The sequence below is a fragment of the Hordeum vulgare genome, chromosome 5H, assembly GCF_904849725.1.
Source record: "Hordeum vulgare subsp. vulgare chromosome 5H, MorexV3_pseudomolecules_assembly, whole genome shotgun sequence".
Classification (NCBI taxonomy): Eukaryota; Viridiplantae; Streptophyta; class Magnoliopsida; order Poales; family Poaceae; genus Hordeum; species Hordeum vulgare.
The window spans coordinates 491,245,235-491,263,516 of NC_058522.1; the positions used below are offsets into that span (position 1 = coordinate 491,245,235).

Consider the following 18,282-nt stretch of genomic DNA (forward strand, 5'->3'; position numbering starts at 1 on the left):
CTATGTCACCTCATCAAAATTGCTTAGTTGACATGCATGAGGCCCTATTTGTTTCAGAAGTCACATGACTTTTTTAAGTCCTAACTAAAAAGTCCCTAGTCCCTATCCGTTTGTTTCCATGGACTAAAGAGGGACTAGAGATCATTAAATGACATGCAAAAAGATCATGTTACCCCTAGTAATGTAGTAGTAGTTATTAAATAACATGCTAAAAGTAGGACACTGTTGGAAAAAGTGCCAAAAAGTCACAAAAAGACCATCCCATAGGGACTTTTTCCTTTAGCCCAATTACCCCCTTTTAGTCCTTAAAAGTCCCTCCTGTTTGTTTCACATGGGACTAAAAGGAATTTTTTTAGTCCCTACACAAAAAAATCCCCGAAAACAAACACACACTGATACTACTACCCACAGTACTTACTCCCATTACGGATAGCATCACGGGAATCACAGAACTTACCGCCTCGAATTGCTCGCCCTGGTTCACCTCGCCAAACAGTCCTCCGGCCCCCCACGCCACGTAGGAAACCACGCACGAACGGCGAACCCCACCGCTTTATGGCGTCGGCTTGACTCGGGCCGAGCACGCAACTCCAACCCCCCTCCGTCCATTCCTCGTCCCCTCTGCTCCCTCACTTCCCACCCCCCCAAAACCCAAATCTTTCCCCCCTCCGATCGCCCCCCGCCGGCCGCGATGGACTCCGACGACGAGCCCTGGGGAGGGAGCGACTCCGACCCCGTCGTCGTCGGGGACTACTACCACGACCGCAGCGACGGGGACAGCGGCGGCGGCGAGGAGGAGGAGGAGGGATCCGACTGCGCCGGCGACGACTACGAGGTCCACGATGAGGTCGCCTCGCTGCGCGAGAAGGTACCGTCGACCGTCCCGCTCGCCGGTAGTGGTATCTGCTAGTTCCGTGTGAGTGGGGTTGGGTCTGGGGCTGGGGTTGGGGGTGCGAATGCGATGCCCGCACAGTGCTCTTGCGTGGAATCTCGGGGTTGGGAGCGGTGGCTTTCTGGATGCGCGGCGCTCACGCAGTGCTGGCGCCGAATTTGGTGGCGGGGGCAGTAGCCTTCTTGGGGTTCTGCGAAAGGGCGCAGAATATGGGCGCTTGCTCGGCATCTTATCGTCAGTAGGCTTCAGTGTTCTCTGCTCCTTGAAAGTGGCGGTGTCTTCGTGGTGGTTTTTGCTGAGAGATGAATTCTATTGTGGTGAATGGGTGTCACAGATAGATACTGCACAACTGCTAGTTCTTTTATAAACAACATTTTGTTGGAATTGATGCTTGCAATCTGCGCCTGGTGGTCAGTATTATCAGAGCCTAGTGGTCCATGGGCAAGTCTGTATAGGTCTCGCCGTTTTTGGTAAATGCCACTCCCTCTGTACCGAAATACTTGTAGTTGGGGGAACTTGTACTAGTTTCCCCAGCTACAAGTATTTCGGTACAGAGGGAGTAATTGTTAAGCATAGCGGGCTCGTTGTTATCAGTGTTGCTACGCTGGCGGGGCACCTGCCAAAATTGCCATCGCCCTCTGTGTCCTATAAGAAGCATACATTACCGATTTACCATGGAGCTTAAATAATGAGTACTAACATAATCATAGCTTCTTTTGCTTCACTTAATGCTTCTAAATGGCAATGTCGGATCACATTTTGTTCGTCAGCTGCTAGGTTTTCAGGTTCTGCAAGCAAGCAGTGTTATTGTCAAGATTAGTCCCATGGACTTTCTTGTGATATTGAGTTGAATATTTCCACAAAATGGAACCTGTGGATGTGCAGATCAATATCACGCATGGTGACTCTTTTTTTCTTCATGAAACTCTGCTTTCTTGCCAGTTTATCCTATATAAGGATGTGCATGGCATAACTCAGTTTTCGGATTTTCCCCTCCACGTTTCTTTTCTGTTCTGTTCTGTTATCTTTTCATCTTATAGCTCTGAAAGTCACTCAAAAAGCACGTGTTCCTTTTCACTACAAACAGAGATATGTTGTGTTATCTGAAAATGACATACGTGAGCGGCAAGAGGAAGCCATAAGACGGGTATCTTCAATATTTTCAATTCCAAGAGAATCAGCATCCATCCTCCTTCGACAATACAAATGGTCAGTTACGCTGCCAAACTATATATGGTTAGATATATGAAATGAAGTCATATCTTCCAGTAGATCTTAATTCTGAGTTTATTCTATTGCTCTGCGCTCTGTTGTAATGTACATGAGAAGTTCATCTTGAGAAAATTTCTGAGGTTACTAGATTCAATGGACATAATATGTATAACAATTTTCTATGTAAACTATGCTACATGCATATACGATTCTGCTTTCAAATTGTTGCAAAGGTGGAATGCTTGTGAGCTGAAAAGGTAGATTCTCTATCTCAATTTTATTCAGGAATATTAGCAAGTTGAGTGACGAGTGGTTCGCAGATGAAGAACGTGTCCGTCATTTTGTTGGCTTGCCTACAAATGGGGTTGTTCTTCCTGACTGCCAGGAGGTACCTTTTCTTATTAGCTGGTGTCATATCTGGTTAATTCAGTGACTTTAGATGTTTTAGCTCTGATGGTTCCTTTGGTTGCAGCTAACTTGTGGAATATGTTTTGAAGGATATTCCACAAGTGCACTGAGCTCTGCTGGTTGTGTTCACCTCTACTGCCATGAATGTTGGGAAGGTCTCTCTCACTTTCTCTCTCCCAATGTTATTATTTCATCAACAGAACCAACTTGGTTAATATTAGTAATATAAACAATACATAAATGCATAAGGATCAGAACGGGGGACTCTAGACGTGTGAGAACACAAGAATCTGCCCACTGATCAGAGTATGCTGTTGTAAGTTTGTAACGCCGGTCAGGGATGAGGAATCTCACTGATGTTGGATCTATTTCCCCATCCCTATGTACCCTATCTCTGTTAGGAAAAGTCTCAAGTAAGACCTCGAATATCCATACCGATGTCGTGTTTGTGCATGGCACGCGAATGTAGCGCAGCGTACTAAGCATGTTGCATGTATGTAATCATGTTATTTATTTTGATGTAGTGGGAAGCATAGCTGCAATTGTCAAATTGTGACATAGCTTAGCTTACCTAACATAAATAACAGGAGTCAAAAGCTTGAAGTTGTACATTTGTTACCCAAAGAGAACTAAACAGGGAACTATTGAATTGGCAAATCTGGTATTTTGCCTTCTCCTTATTCGTAGTGAACAATTGAATTTCTAGTGCTAAAATAAGGTAACTATTTCAGGGTATATTAGTGCTTCAATAAATGATGGTCCAGGATGTTTGTCACTGCGGTGCCCTGAGCCTTCTTGTACTGCCATGGTTCTTGAAGAAACCATTAATAGATTTGCTAAAGCTGAGGAGAAGGTGAAGTACAAACAATTTTTATCATGCTCATACATTGAAGATAACAGGAAGGTAATTCCTTGAACCAGCCTAGCACTTCTCTTGTTTGCAGGATACCAGTTTTAAGGATGATGTGGATTTAAGAGTTCATTTTTTGTCATCTGTATCCCATGGTTTCTGAAATTTATTCATGATATCATCTTAATTACCAGATAAAATGGTGTCCAGCTCCTGATTGTACTCGTGCATTGGAGTTTCTTGGTGACGAGAACTATGATGTCTCATGCATGTGCAAATTCAGCTTCTGCTGGAATGTCGGTATCTTATTTTGGTTTAATCTTTGCAGTATCTGGTTGTTTTATTATAATAGCCCAAAATCTTATTATTGTAATGCTACCTCCAAATATATGCAGTGTACAGAGGAAACTCATCGACCAGTTAGCTGTGAGACTGTCTCAAAGTGGATATTAAAGAACAGTGCAGAATCTGAGAACGTGAATTGGTTAGTTATAGCACGCAATTTCTTTGTTCCATAATATATTTCAGTTCTTTGTTTATAAGGTGGTAAGGCGGCCTAAGGCGAGCACCAACCGCCCTGACGCCTAAGCGCCTAAAGCAGGCATAATTGCAAGGCGCTGCCAGGGCGCCTTGCCGCCTAAGCGTCGAAGGCGGGACGCATTATAAACAATGTTTCAGTTATTGCTAGTGTTTCATTGTGGAGTAAAGTGCATTGGGCGTAAAAGGTGTGTTGGTTCTGGTACTTGAAAATGGAAGTCTTAGTCCTAGTGGTGCATTAAAGTAAGTCACTTTTGTCCTGCTAGTCCAGTATGTATAGGTTTGCTCTTGTGGCGCCTTCACCCTTGCCATATAGAGGTGACTGGAAAAGGAGTATCCTGCAGCGAGCTCAGCACGGTGTGCACTAGCCAACACCATGCTCGAGCGTATTAGCTTGTAGCAGTAGAGAGCAAGGACCGAAGAGACTATGCGCACACCATCACCAAACTATGGGCCTAGAGAAAGCCAGAGCATGGGATGCTCTGGATCTAATGGGGACCTCGTGGTGCTTTGGAGAAGGGACTCACTGGAACGACAGACCTGTGTGGAGGTTTAATACTGATCTTCTCTTGCGTTTGATGGAAGAGAGAGGGACAAGCTCTCCTCCGACATGGCTCGGATCAAAGCGCTATGTGAGCTGTCAAAGACCATCTATTTTTGTTTTGGTTAGAACCTCTGGTTAATCGCTTAATGGTCGTTGTTGACTAGAACATGCAGTTTTGCAGTACGGGACCTATGACACAACAGTTTGTGAAATGACTCATTTTAATTCCTGCATACCTAAGGAAACATCAAATACTATCTCTGAAGTGATATATTTTTGTAGGATAATAGCTAATTCAAAGCCCTGCCCTAAATGCAAACGACCAATAGAGAAGAATCATGGTTGCATGCATATGACGTGCCGTCCTCCTTGCAAATTTCAGTTTTGCTGGTACACTCCCATCTCCTGAGCTTATTTGTTTGTGTACTCTCTATTTTGCTGATGAATATTGGACATTTTGCATGAAGATATGTTTGGTCTGATGCTCTTTACATCATCACAGGTTATGTCTAGGTGACTGGTCAGAACATGGAAGTAGGACCACTGGTGGCAATTATGCTTGCAATCGTTATGAAGCAGACAAGAAGAAAGGCATAGTATGTTCTTTTTTGGGCATTATCCTTCTCTGTATCGAGGAAGAATCACACTCCTGGGTTTGATCCGTTTTGAAAATAATAATTAAAAGTTCATTTGGAAGTTAAAGAAAAGACTGAATTCCCCCCACAAGTATGGATACACACTTATGTATGTACCTGTAAATTTTCATAAAGAAATATGCTTATTTGAGGCCAAAATCACTGTTTTGACCCTTTGTGCTAACTTTAACACAAAACGAACCTTGCTGGAAACTTTAACACGATCTGACCCTTTTCTTGGAACACCAAAGTCACATGTGTTGCTGGTCACTATGAAATGCCATAGGGGCTGGTGTGTCATCTTTTGCACAACGCCATAGGGGCCTTTCTCCCCTGCAGTGGTGGCTGTTGCTGGCTCAAGGGCAGCAATGCCAAAGTCACCTGCATTGCATAGTGTAGCAGAGACGCCATGATGCTCGGCGTTTCTAAAAGGGCTCAAATCGTGCTAAAGTTTCCAGCGAGGTTCGTTTTGAGCTAAAGTTACCAAAAAATGTCAAAACAGTGATTTTACCCTTTATTTGAGGGCTACTCAAAAGACACAAATATGTGGGTCTATAATACTCCACAATTTTTTTTGTGCACCTCACAAATGAAAATATCCAGTAACAAAAGTTTACAAGTATGTAGATCACACCAATAAGTACACGCAGGATTTTTTTTTCAAAATTTTCTGAAACTTCAAAATATGTTTTTTTTGTTATTGAAAATTTCGGGATCCAGTAGATATAGGATCCAAATGGCCGGTCTTAATACTGGCATGCTACTCAATTCTGTGGTTTCTCGACTCTTAACTGCTGCCAACTGCAATTTGTTGTTACTTTACCTGTTTATTTTATCTCATGTTTTTCTTTTAGTATGATGAAGCTGAAGCAGAGAGAGAACGGGCTAAAAACTCACTTGTGAGATACTCGCATTATTATGAGCGCTGGGCATCCAATCAGAAGGTATGTTCTTCAGGATCCTGTTGCAGCCGTTTCATTATCTGAAATTCTGCATTTTCCCTTTTTCTTAGGACATGCTTGCGCATTGTCCTGTATAACTGTAGACAAGACAAGTCCACATTTTCAACCCTGAACTCTAGCCAAGATTCAATATTCAACCCTGCACTACGAAACCACCTGAACACAACCGTTGACTATACAAACTATCCACTTCACCTCCTACGACCCTCTCCACTCTTATTTTGGCCTAACTTAGATACTACTAAATGGGATCCTCATTGTTAACTGAAGCTTTGTCAGCGATGGATGCCACATGTCGTTTCAATACTCTCTTTTCACCACTTGACATGTTGCACTAACCGATTAAAACTTCAGACTTCGGTCGGAGTCCAGGCGTGGAAAGTTATTATTATTATTATTATTATTATTATTATTATTATTATTATTAAAACAAGTGCATATATGTCCAGTGTGTTTGTATTATCCCCATAAAGTTGGTTAGTAGGATAGTTTTAGTTTCCTCAAAAACTGGCCCAAGCAAGTCCGTATTACATTAATAATGTTATTAAGAATCTCTGGATCTAATTTTACATCTCTGCTTGTAAGTACCAGATCTATCTCTTATGTCCTTGCCAAGTCAATTATTTCCTGTCCTTTAAATTCATCTGAGGAATTTTCTTGTGATTTTACAAATATTCTTTGTGGTGACCACAGTTTATTTCATTTTCTATTAGTGTGTCTACTAGTACAAAGCATGCATTGTGTGATTTATGGGGCAGGACTTTCTGTATACGATGCCTTGGGTGCTTACTTTTTGGTTCTTGCCTGTTGACAGTCGAGGCAGAAGGCACAAGGAGATCTGCAAAAGTTCGAAAGTGAAGTAAGTATTTAATACCTTACATTGTGGCATCCATCCTTCCTCTTAAAAATACAGTGTCATGCACCCAATATTTGTCTGTCAGTGCACAAGTTTGTTGCTATTGTCTCCAACTAATAGCAAAATTTACTGAAAAGGACGTATGATTGCCACTCCTTTTAGTTCGGGTTCCTGCATTTCAAGTCTTCTTTTTTTGCCCATATTTATCATACTTGTGCTTGACTATTTGTTCTCACTCTAGCTTGTGAAGTTCAGTGACTTTCTTGGAATACCAGAGTCTCAACTAAAGTTCATACCTGAAGCTTGGTCACAGGTTAAATATCTTATAATGCCCATAAACTGTCTCTATACTTTTAACAGAGCCTTCCTCTTGCTGACACGCCTACCATATCATCCTTCACCATGACAGATCGTAGAATGCAGACAAGTGCTGCAATGGACATATGCTTATGGGTATTATCTTGATGATAAAGCCAAGAATGATTTTTTTGTGTACCTCCAAGGTAGAAGGTTTTAAGCTTGCAGCTTAAGGTTTATCGCATGCTTGACACAGCCATACATCTGGGAAATTTGTAGGTGAAGCCGAGTCTGGTTTGGAGCGCCTACATAAATGTGCGGAGAAGGAGATCCATGCAATTTTACCTAAAGCTTTTGAAACTGAACCTCTTACTTCATCACAAGACTTTAATGAATTTCGTGCGAAACTTGCTGGTCTAACAAGGTATTGTGGGGATGTCTCTAACCACTATAGACATTTGCAGTTGCATACAGATTTTTGTTTTGGGGACCAAGTTACTAACCTCTGCTATTTTAGCTTTTCTTGCTCTCTATATTTATCCTGTCAAAAGCCCTTATTTAGTTGCTTTTTGGCCATTCTTTTTCTTCTTAATTTGAGCTCTATGGTGATGTTTTTTGGACCATTCCGAGCGATGATCCATATGGGTGTCATTGATGTTGTAGGAGTTATGTGCCTGCATAGCAGTTTGAGTGGATGTTAGGTCAATGCTGCTGCTCCATTTATAACCTGTTTCTCATTTCGCTGAAGTTGTATGCATTATGCGATGCATATTGTACCAACATCTTGTGAAGGCTCACTGTGCCCTCCAAATACCCAAATTTTCTTACCATTCTGTACCGCACGAGTCTCGTATCAATGAATATGGTAACTAGGCTATTTTTTAAAGAGCAGTTACTAAGCTGAAACTTTTTTTGTTACAGCGTAACCCGCAACTACTTTGAGAACCTTGTTCGAGCACTGGAAGCAGGGCTGGAGGATGTCCGTGTTACAGGACAGTCGACTTCGAAGAGGAAAGCCCGTGCCACCCCCAAGAAGAAACCATTCGCCAGAGGCAAGTCGGGCAGGAATAAGAAGGCGAGAACAACCTCTTAACGTTCAGGTGGTGGCTGGCCCTGCGAGCGCTGCTGCGCCTTTAGCCGACCCATCTTCGCGGATATCTGCGATGGTCCGGGGGTAACGGTAGGCATAGGGGTAGGGGCAATGCAATGGCCCCTGGCCAGAATTTGTATAGTGAGTCTGGATGCTTGTTCGGCCCAGGCATTCTGGTGCCATGGATGTGAACCGCTGTACAGGTAGCAAAGGATGCAATCCTGCCATTTAGCTGGATATATGGAGTACTCGTTTCTTGTTTTCTTGTATGGTGTCTAATTCGACAGTACTGATACGGTTTTGGATTGTGATATGGTCGTAAATATGAAAGGAGGTATAGAGTGAATTTGGCGTGACAGAACCCGCTGTTTTGGTGGCAGCTATGCATTTTTGCGTGACAACCCCCCATCTTTGTTTCGAAAGGGGTACAGGGGATCCATAAAGGGACACTGATTGTTGAATTGAAATTGGGTGTCACCCCCCATCTTTGTTTCGAAAGGGGTACAGGGGATCCATAAAGGGACACTGATTGTTAAATTGAAATTGGGCACAGGGTTGGTTGACGATTGCTTTGCCCCATATTCGAGCCCTATTTTTGTTGGTGTCTATGATGATTACTTTTGTCCCGAAGGAGTCCATTCTCTGGTTACCAGAAGTGCATTGCCTGTGGCATGATTGTGGATTTGGTGGATGAGTACCTCTGGATGTCTGAAAGCATATGCCTTGAAGTGATGGTCGAATTTGCTACTGCAGCGGTGAAGGGCCTTAAAGGAATGGTCAAATTTGCTACTGTAATGGTGAAGATGTTTGGACTGGAGTACTTGAGAGAACTCACTCCCGCAAACACAGCACGACTCATGACACCAAGAGGGTTTTTAGATATGCTCTGATCTCAAGATTGCATGCATTGAAAATGAAAGATCTGTCCATATGCTCAACAAGGACAATACCAAGACCATCGCAAAAGGCCCACTATAATTTTTAAAACGGTTGCATTATACTCTTTGATATGAAAGCTGCAGGGGCCATGGCCCCCAACTTTGGTCAAATCTATGAAGGATTTTTTATTGGGAGAGAAGAATTAGGAAAAATAGTCTTTTGCCCCCCCCCCCCCCCCTCACACACACACACACACAAACATCCATATTTATGTTTGCCGCCCCAAGAGATGTTGCCTAGCTCTGCCAGTGATGCATAGGTATCACAATGATAATATGTTGCAGTGATCTTCGTTGTTTGATATTGTTATGTGCGGCAAAGCTCCTAAGTGCAACTATATCGTTGATGATCATGACTATAACATAGGGCATTATCTTCGTGATGATATATATTTTTCGTGCGTGACTTTCTTCAAGACCACCTTAGAATCAACGCCTCAACGGTAACAAAAATTGTCACCTTATCCAAAGACAAGAAATGTTAGAAAAGATATCAAAAGTGCATTTAGAGTGCTGCAAGCACGTTTTGTAGTTTTTCGCATACTTGCTAAGCGATGAGATTGAGAGACACTGTGGGAGGTGGTGATAACTTATTTGATCACACACAACATGATTGTGAAGGGTGAGAGTGATGGAGTTCGCCATGGTATGAATTTTTGAAATATGGGTAATCATATCCATCTTCGAAAGTTGAATCCAGCGATATTTGAGGATTTTATCCAAATGCATCATCAAATTTGATATCTAGGAACTCATGAGAAACTGTAGAATAATCTGGTTGAGCATCTTTGGATGGTGTATCATATGAACAATTAAAAGATGTGTACGACTAAGATGAATTCAAACTTGAACTATTTTTTTTCTTCAAAACTTTATGTCTGGATTATAACATTTTCATCTAAATTATTATTGCATTGAAATATTTATCTTTTAATTTCTTAAAATTGTGCTATTTATATTTGATCGTTTTAAGTAATTCGCATATAGAAAAAAATGGGAGCAAACGTTTGATGCCTCTGGTTAGATGACGTGTGCCCCTATCGTTGTCCACAGACATGTTCGGACGTGTGCACAAACATTTGGTGAGGTCAATGACGTGTTAGCTATTTCTCAGTTGTTTGAGAATTTTCTTGTGTTAGTCGATTCTCACGTGGACGAGAGCAATGCATGCACGATATAGATATAGGGTCACCGAGACGACACCTCGCTGGCAAAGGGCTCTCCAAAACTCTGTTGGCGGAGGGATGGAAGGGTTTGAAGCTCACTAGAGAAGGAGGTAGGAAGGATGGCTGACTGGAGGAAGCGATAATACGACACCCAAGGAGGGATTATAGATGTTTTACATACTCCTTTTAGATAACCCCCCTCCCCCGCGACTTTCATCGGGGTGGGCCCTTGTTTCCCCCTATGTCAATCCTAAACATACATGTCGACCAGTCCATTAAACCCGTAGAGAACTCCCCGTGAGTCTAGCTTTAATCCTTGAGAAAGGTAAGGAGGATTTTTTGTTTAGAACGATGGCCCAAGCAAAACCCATCTTTAAATTAACGAAGCCATCAATCAGCCAAGAATTACATTAGCCATACAACAAAAAAGAAAAACAATAAAACTGAAAACAATAGATACAAGGTGCTAGAAAAGCAACATGCATGCACCACAACAGAAAGCACAAGGATGTTCTACACGAGACTAGCTAAATGTTGATGGATCCAGTCGGCACGAATAAAGCACCAAAACAATGACAACAGGGGAACTTCAAGAGGAAATCACGCCCAACGAAGATGAACATGCCCTCGTCTACTCCAAAAGGAGACCACCATCATCTAACCTTCCTTCTTCAATTCCGAAGGGACCCCCGCCCCTCGCCCTGGATCGAAGGGTGGCGGACCATCGGAAATTGAAGTCGCTCACCCTAGAGCAAGGAAGATGGTAGAGACTCTGGAGCACCTTGGGAGATTCTCAGCATGGCAAACCCACTATGCAAAGATCACCAGGAGAAAAGCTTAACCGCAGCTCGCTGGTCCATACACGAAAAAAATGAAGCTGCTGAAGGACGAGGACGTCAAAGAAACATATCACAAAGTTGATAAACGACCGAATCTAAGATAAGATCAATGCTCAAATAATTAAGTTCCATGTCCAAACCACCCACGCTATGTTGTTGCTCACAGGGGAGAGGAACACTGTCCCCTCCCCTACCATGGCAATTGCACCGAGCCACCAGCAAGCACACATTCACGGTCGGTCTACGGACAATCATAGGGAGCTAATATTGCAGAAGTATCATCCTGGCGCTATCTCCAATTATGACGTTACTGCTCGCCGGAGAACCACATCAAAACGCCAGTGCATACCATCAACTCGCCCAAGACGACACTCCAGGAAGGTGATCGAGGAAATTGAGTAAAATCAATTTTTTATCTACTTGTTTTTGGAGTGCTGCTATACAAACGACATTGTCCTGCCGACGATGCCATGTATCCAACCATGTATGGGTAGGAGCAAGTGTCACACAGCCGTGGGATCAAACGTCGTCTGAAAATCAGCCATCGAGTGTCGGCCCCAGAGTAGTTTCGTTGATTTTGCGACCAAGGATGCAATTTGTTCATCTCCTTGTCCAACCAGTATAGATTCACACTTACGCCGAAGTAGTGATCTAAGAGCATCTATAGGAGGTGGAGGAGGTGTTCGACGCGGTGGTGGTGGCCACCGGCCAGTACTCGCGTCCGATGTTCCCCAGCGGCATCGAGGGCATGGCGGAATGGAGGCGTCTCCAGCTACACAGCCACTCGTACAGGACGCCGGAGCTGTTCCGCGGCGAGGCGGTGGTGGTGGTACGTTGCGGGGACAGCGGCAAGGACATCGCGCTGGACCTCTGCCGCGTCACCAGGGAGGTGCACCTCGCGGCCAGCTCCGAGGCCGCCGCGCCCACGCCAGCCGTGTCGAGGATGCTGTCCAACCACGGCGACGTGCTGCGCCTCCACCCGCGAGCACGCCGGCTGCACGCGGACGGGCGCGTGTCGTTCGCGGACGGCTCCTCCGTCGTCGCCGACACGGTGATCTACTGCACGGGGTACGGCTACTCGTTCCCGTTCCTGGACACAGGCGGGTCGGTCGCCGTGGGCGACGGCGGCTGCGTGGTCGGGCCGCTGTTCGAGCATGTGTTCCCGCCGTCCCTCGCGCCGTCGCTCTCCTTCGTGGGCGTGCCGAGGAAGGTCCTGCTGCCGTGGTTCTTCAAGGCACAGGCGCGGTGGGTCGCGCAGGCGCTGTCCGGCCGCCGGAGGCGGAGATGCTGCGGTGCTTGGAGGAGCACTTGCGCGCGAGGGAGGCCGCCGGCGTGCCGAGGAAACACGCCCACCACCACATCGGCGGCATTGACGTAAGCACATCACATATGCATCCATTCCAACGATCGACTACGTTTGAGTTTATCCAATTGCATCCATCCCTTTGCCGCTCGATCAGAAAATGCTCGAGTTCGGGGAGAAGTACGGCGAGTTGACGCCGATGGAGGAATGGAAGAAGGAGCTGGTGGTATCCGGCATGGCGAGCATGAGCGACGACCTGTGTTAGATAAAACGAGATCAACGAGACACGAGAGACACGAATTTTTACGTGGAAATCCTTGCAGCAGAAAACCACGGACGCACGAAGGCGCAATCACCATGAGGAGAAGTATTACAAGCACGAGACGACAGGCCGTCTTTAGGTGCGACTACATGGAGTATATATGAGGGGCAATACATGAGAGTCCTTGGAAGACAAGTAAACGAGTTGTACTCGTACGCGCCGGTACCAACGCAAAGGCCCACACCGTTTGTACTACGTCTAGTCCAATACGGTATAATTTGGATCATAATTTAACAATCTACACCTTGAGCCAAATTCCCTCCAGTAGTCGAAGAAAAATGAATAACTCCATCCAAATCAGCATAAACGCCTTGTGCGTCAAAGTCCAAAGGACTAGTGAGAAATACCAACTAAGCCTGAGCAAAGCTCAAACTTATTGGTAGGAACTGACTTTGTCATCATATCAGCTGGATTATCATGAGTACTTATCTTGCATACCTTCAAATCACCTTTAGCAACAACATCTCGAACATAATGAAATCTGACATCAATGTGTTTTGTTCTCTCATGATACATTGGATTCTTTGTAAGATATATAGCACTTTGACTGTCAGACAATATGGTAGGGCAAGATGAATCTCCACAAAGCTCAGTGTACAAACCTCTCAACCAAATAGCTTCTTTGCATGCCTCAGAAATAGCCATATACTCGGCATCAGTAGTGGAACAAGCCACAATAGACTGCAAAGTTGCTCTCCAACTCACAGCACAACCACCAATGGTGAAAACATAACCTGTGAGCGATCTTTTCTTATCCAAATCACCAGCAAAATCAGAATCAACAAAACCAACAAGTCCATCTCCAGTTTTCCCAAACTATAAATAAGCATTAGAAGTACCTCGTAGGTATCTGAAAATCCACTGAACTGCATTCCAATGCTCTTTTCCAGAATTAGCCATGTATCTACTAACAACACTCAGTGCATAAGATAAATCCGGACGAGAACAAACCATGGCATACATAAGTGAACCAACTGCACTCGAACAGGGAACTCTAGACATGTACTCAATATCTGCATCTGACTCAGGACATAAGGCTGATGATAATTTGAAGTGTGCAGCTAACGAAGTACTTACTGGCTTGGCATTATGCATATTAAAACGACGAAGAACTTTATCAATATATCCCTTCTGACTGAGATATAATTTTCCAGACGGTCTATCTCTGGATCTTTCCATGCCAAGTATTTTCTTTGCTGCACCCAAATCCTTCATCTCAAATACATTACTCAATTGCTTCTTTAGTTCATCAATTTCTGACATGCTCTTTGCAGCAATTAACATATCATCAACATAAAGGAGTAAATAAATAGCTGAACCATTGTCAGTTTTCAAATAAACACAACTATCATAACTAGACCGATTGAAACCTTGAGAGAGCATAAAGGTGTCAAATCTCTTGTACCACTGTCGAGGGGATTGCTTCAATCCATAAAGATATTTCTTTAACTTACAGACAAGCTTTTCTTTTCCAGGAGTAACAAAACCTTCAGGTTGTTCCATATAAATATCCTCTTCTAATTCTCCATGTAAGAATGCAGTTTTAACATCCAATTGTTCAAGCTCAAAATCTTGCATGGCAACAATACTAAGTAAAGTGCGAATAGAGCTATGCTTTACAACAGGAGAAAATACTTAGTTATAGTCAATACCTGGAATTTGGCTATAACATTTAGCAACCAACCTTGCTTTATATCTTGCCTCATCATTAGGAGAAACACCTTCCTTTATTTTGAAAACCCACTTGCAACGAATAGGTTTCTTCTCTCTAGGTAATCTTACTAAATCCCAAGTGCCATTTTTTTCAAGTGATTCCATCTCATCATGCATAGCAGTCATCCACTTATTACTATCACCAAAAATAATAGCTTCGGAATATGAAGAAGGCTCAGCATTACCTTCAATTTCTTCTGCAACAGATAAAGCAAAAGAAACAATATTGCACTCCTCAATTAACCTCTCAGGTGCATTAATACGCCGCCTAACTCTGTCACGTGCGAGATTCCAACTGGGTGGAACAATAGGCTGATTTGGAGTGACATGTTCATCATCAAATACGGGTTCATCATGTGCATCAGCATTTTCCTTATCAGAAGTATCACCTGAATCAATAACATGCTCCACCTGAACAGTACGCTGCTGAACAGTAGACTGCTGTTCACTCTCAATTGGAACATTAGTAGATGCAACATCATGTAACATAGCAGATTCATTAAAGATAATGTTCCTGCTAATAACAATCTTTTGTGTTTCAGGATTCCACAATTTAAAACCTTTAACACCAGATTTGTAACCAAGAAAGATGCACTTAACAGCCCTAGGCTCCAACTTTCCATTATCAACATAAGCATAAGCAGTGCAACCAAAAACTCTCAACTGTGAATAATCAGCAGGTGAACCAGACCATACCTCAATTGGAGTTTTCTTATTAAGAGGAATAGATGGTGAACGGTTGATGAGATAACAAGCAGTGGAAGCGGCCTCAGCCCAAAAACGCCTATGCAAACCTGCATTGGACAACATGCAACGGGCTCTGGAAATAATGGTCCTGTTCATACGCTCAGCAACACCGTTTTGTTGAGGAGTATAAGGAACGGTGTGGTGTTTGACAATGCCTTCAGACTTGCAATAATTTCCAAATTGCTTAGAACAGAATTCCATACCATTATCAGTGCGAAGTATTTTTACCTTCTTTTCAGTTTGTCTCTCAATCATAATCTTCCACTCCTTAAAAGCTGAGAAAGCTTGCCATTTATGCTTCAAGAAATAAGTTCAAACCTTTCTCGAATAATCATCAATAATAGTCAACATGTAACGAGCACCACCTAATGACCTTTTGCGAGATGGTCCCCATAAATCAGAATGCACATAATCAAGAATACCTTCAGTTGTATGAGTCGAAGTGTTGAACTTCACCCTCTTGTGCTTGCCGAAGATACAATGCTCACAAAATTTTAATTTACCAGTTTGGTATCCTTTAAGAAGACCTCTCTTATTTAAATCTGCCAAACCAAGTTCACTCATATGTCCAAGACGCATATGCCAAAGGTTAGAAGCATCACAACCAGAATTCTTTGAAATAACTGGAGTAGCGTTATCTAAAACGGTAGAACCTCGAAGGTAATAAAGACCATTGGTCGAACTTAAGTCACCTTTCATCACAATGAGAGAACCTTTGGTGACCTTCAAAACGCTATCTCCACCTGAATACTTGTACCCCTTTGCATCAAGGGCACTCAGAGAGATAAGATTTCTCTTCATCTTCGGAATACACCGAACATCTGTCAAAGTTCTGATTGTGCCATCAAACATTTTGATTCGAATGGAACCAATGCCTTCAATCTTGCATGGTGAATTATCAAAACCCAAAACGGAACCAGCAGCGGTAGTAGAATCAAAAGTAGTAAACCAATCTCTATGCGGGCACATATGAAAAGTACACGCAGTGTCAAGTACCCACTCATCATTGGTCTCAGCACATCCAGCAATAACAACAAAAGCATCATCGGAACTTTCATCACGAGCAACATTAGCAGAATTTTCACCTTGTTTGTTACCTTTCGGTTTATACGTACCTTTCCTCTTTTCCTTGTTCTGCAACTTGAAACATTCTGAGATGTCATGCCCGTCTCTCTTGCAATATCTGCAAGACTGCTTCTTGTCTCTGGATTACGACCGGCCCCTCTGGCCATTCTTACTTTTGCTGGTGAGATCTTTTGTCATGCAAATTCCTTCCACCTTTAACCATAGAGCGGCGGCAGTTTTCTCGCTCAAAACTTCCTGCAAAATATTATCATGCAAGTGGAGTTGAATTTGTGACAAAGCCTTACGATCCCTTTGTTTCTCCTCAGGAGTCCAATCTTCAATTCTATTCTTTCCAAAACTGTCCAGTGCATCATCGTAGTCGGCATGCGCCAACAACGCCCGCATATTGACTTGCCATAGGGTAAACCTTGTGTCACGGTCCAGCAACGGAAGATCGTACTTCATGGAAGCCATGAGTAGATAAATCTGTGTACACAAAGTAGTACAAGCCGGTAGAAAATTCTTAACAGAATTAATAAATGCGGAGCAAAAGAACAAAGAACGGTAGCACCTGGTAGCTTCGGAAGTGGCTGTAGTAATTGAAGTTGACAAAGTACAAAAAATAACTAAACTAGCAGCCAGCCTTGACCTTCACGTGATGATGGATGGATTGATGGATCAATTGATTACTTGGAAGAGTAAAAGTCCAAACAGCAGCTTAGCGTAACGGACTCCAAGCAGCAGCGATCTCCTTAGCGGAACAGCGGCAACGGAACACCAGCGGCTTCAGCCAGATGTTTCCTCAGGACTGCAGCGATCAATAGCGTAGAAAACAGCGGAACAGCGGCGCTGGTAATAGCAGCGGCCTCGGTACTCGGCGGAACAGCGCACGGCTTCGGCCAAAACGACACAACGACAATTTGTAGGGCGGCCTAGCAGCGATTGAATCCCTGCTGAACTCGGCTTCTCGATGTGGTTTCGGATGGTTGCGTCGAACTTGGCTCGGATCAGCGGATCGCCCGGCGCGGCGGCGACGCGGACAACCCTAGCTCTCGTCTCAAATCTCGTATACTAAACCATAGCTCTGATACCACTTGTTAGATAAAACGAGATCAACGAGACACGAGAGACACGGATTTTTACGTGGAAACCCTTGCGGGAGAAAACCACGGACGCACGAAGGCGCAATCACTATGAGGAGGATTATTACAAACACGAGACGACAGGCCGTCTTTAGGTGCGACTACATGAAGTATATATGAGGGGCAATACATAAGAGTCCTTGGAGGACAAGTAAATGAGTTGTACTCGTACGCGCCGATACCAACGCAAAGGCCCACACCGTTTGTACTACGTCTAGTCCAATATGATAGAATTTGAATCATAATTTAACAACGTGGAGGTCTTCCGCGACCACGCCGACGACAGCGAGAGCGTCCGGAAGGGCATGCAGGGATGGCGCGGCGGCATAGATCCTCTGGCTCAAGAACACAAAACCATGGATGCTGCGGCTGAAGTTGAAGCTAATGGGCAGGCCATGGCTAAGTAAGAAACTCTTCCAGATCGAGCGTGGGATCAGGGATTCACGGTATGGATGGGAGAGAAATGCCGTACCGCACTGTAAAATGTGTAAGCTGCTCAAGGATGAAATATTTGCAGACCTGGGATCGAAGCCGGTCGCACCTTGCCGACGATCACTGCACTCTCAATCAAGGAAACGAACAGAGAGATAGAATAACCCGGGAGAAGTCTCACCACGGCCCAGATTGGTCGCCGAATGAATCAAGGGAAGCAACCCAAAGGGGTGACCTGAGAACACAATTGCATTTGCACCTGCGCACTTGTGTTCTCAGTGGCACTCCTCTGGATCGGGTTCTCTTCATTAGCATTGCACATCGAGCAACCG

The 18,282-nt window shown here is 43.9% G+C and overlaps 1 protein-coding gene and 1 pseudogene across 1 annotated transcript; both read left to right on the top strand.

Moving 5' to 3' along the window:
• Positions 1-589: 589 nt before the first annotated feature.
• On the top strand, positions 590-8,629 carry LOC123399878 (probable E3 ubiquitin-protein ligase ARI5). The gene is made up of 15 exons (XM_045094262.1): positions 590-868; positions 1,980-2,101; positions 2,390-2,492; positions 2,577-2,667; positions 3,244-3,416; positions 3,557-3,658; positions 3,758-3,846; positions 4,726-4,833; positions 4,946-5,039; positions 5,933-6,022; positions 6,855-6,899; positions 7,138-7,209; positions 7,306-7,399; positions 7,473-7,617; positions 8,115-8,629. Exons 1-15 carry the CDS (start codon positions 692-694, stop codon positions 8,284-8,286), a joined length of 1,677 nt encoding a protein of 558 aa, XP_044950197.1. The 5' UTR covers positions 590-691; the 3' UTR covers positions 8,287-8,629.
• Positions 8,630-9,852: 1,223 nt separating this feature from the next.
• On the top strand, positions 9,853-17,925 carry LOC123396991 (annotated as a pseudogene).
• The last annotated feature ends 357 nt before the right edge of the window (positions 17,926-18,282 follow it).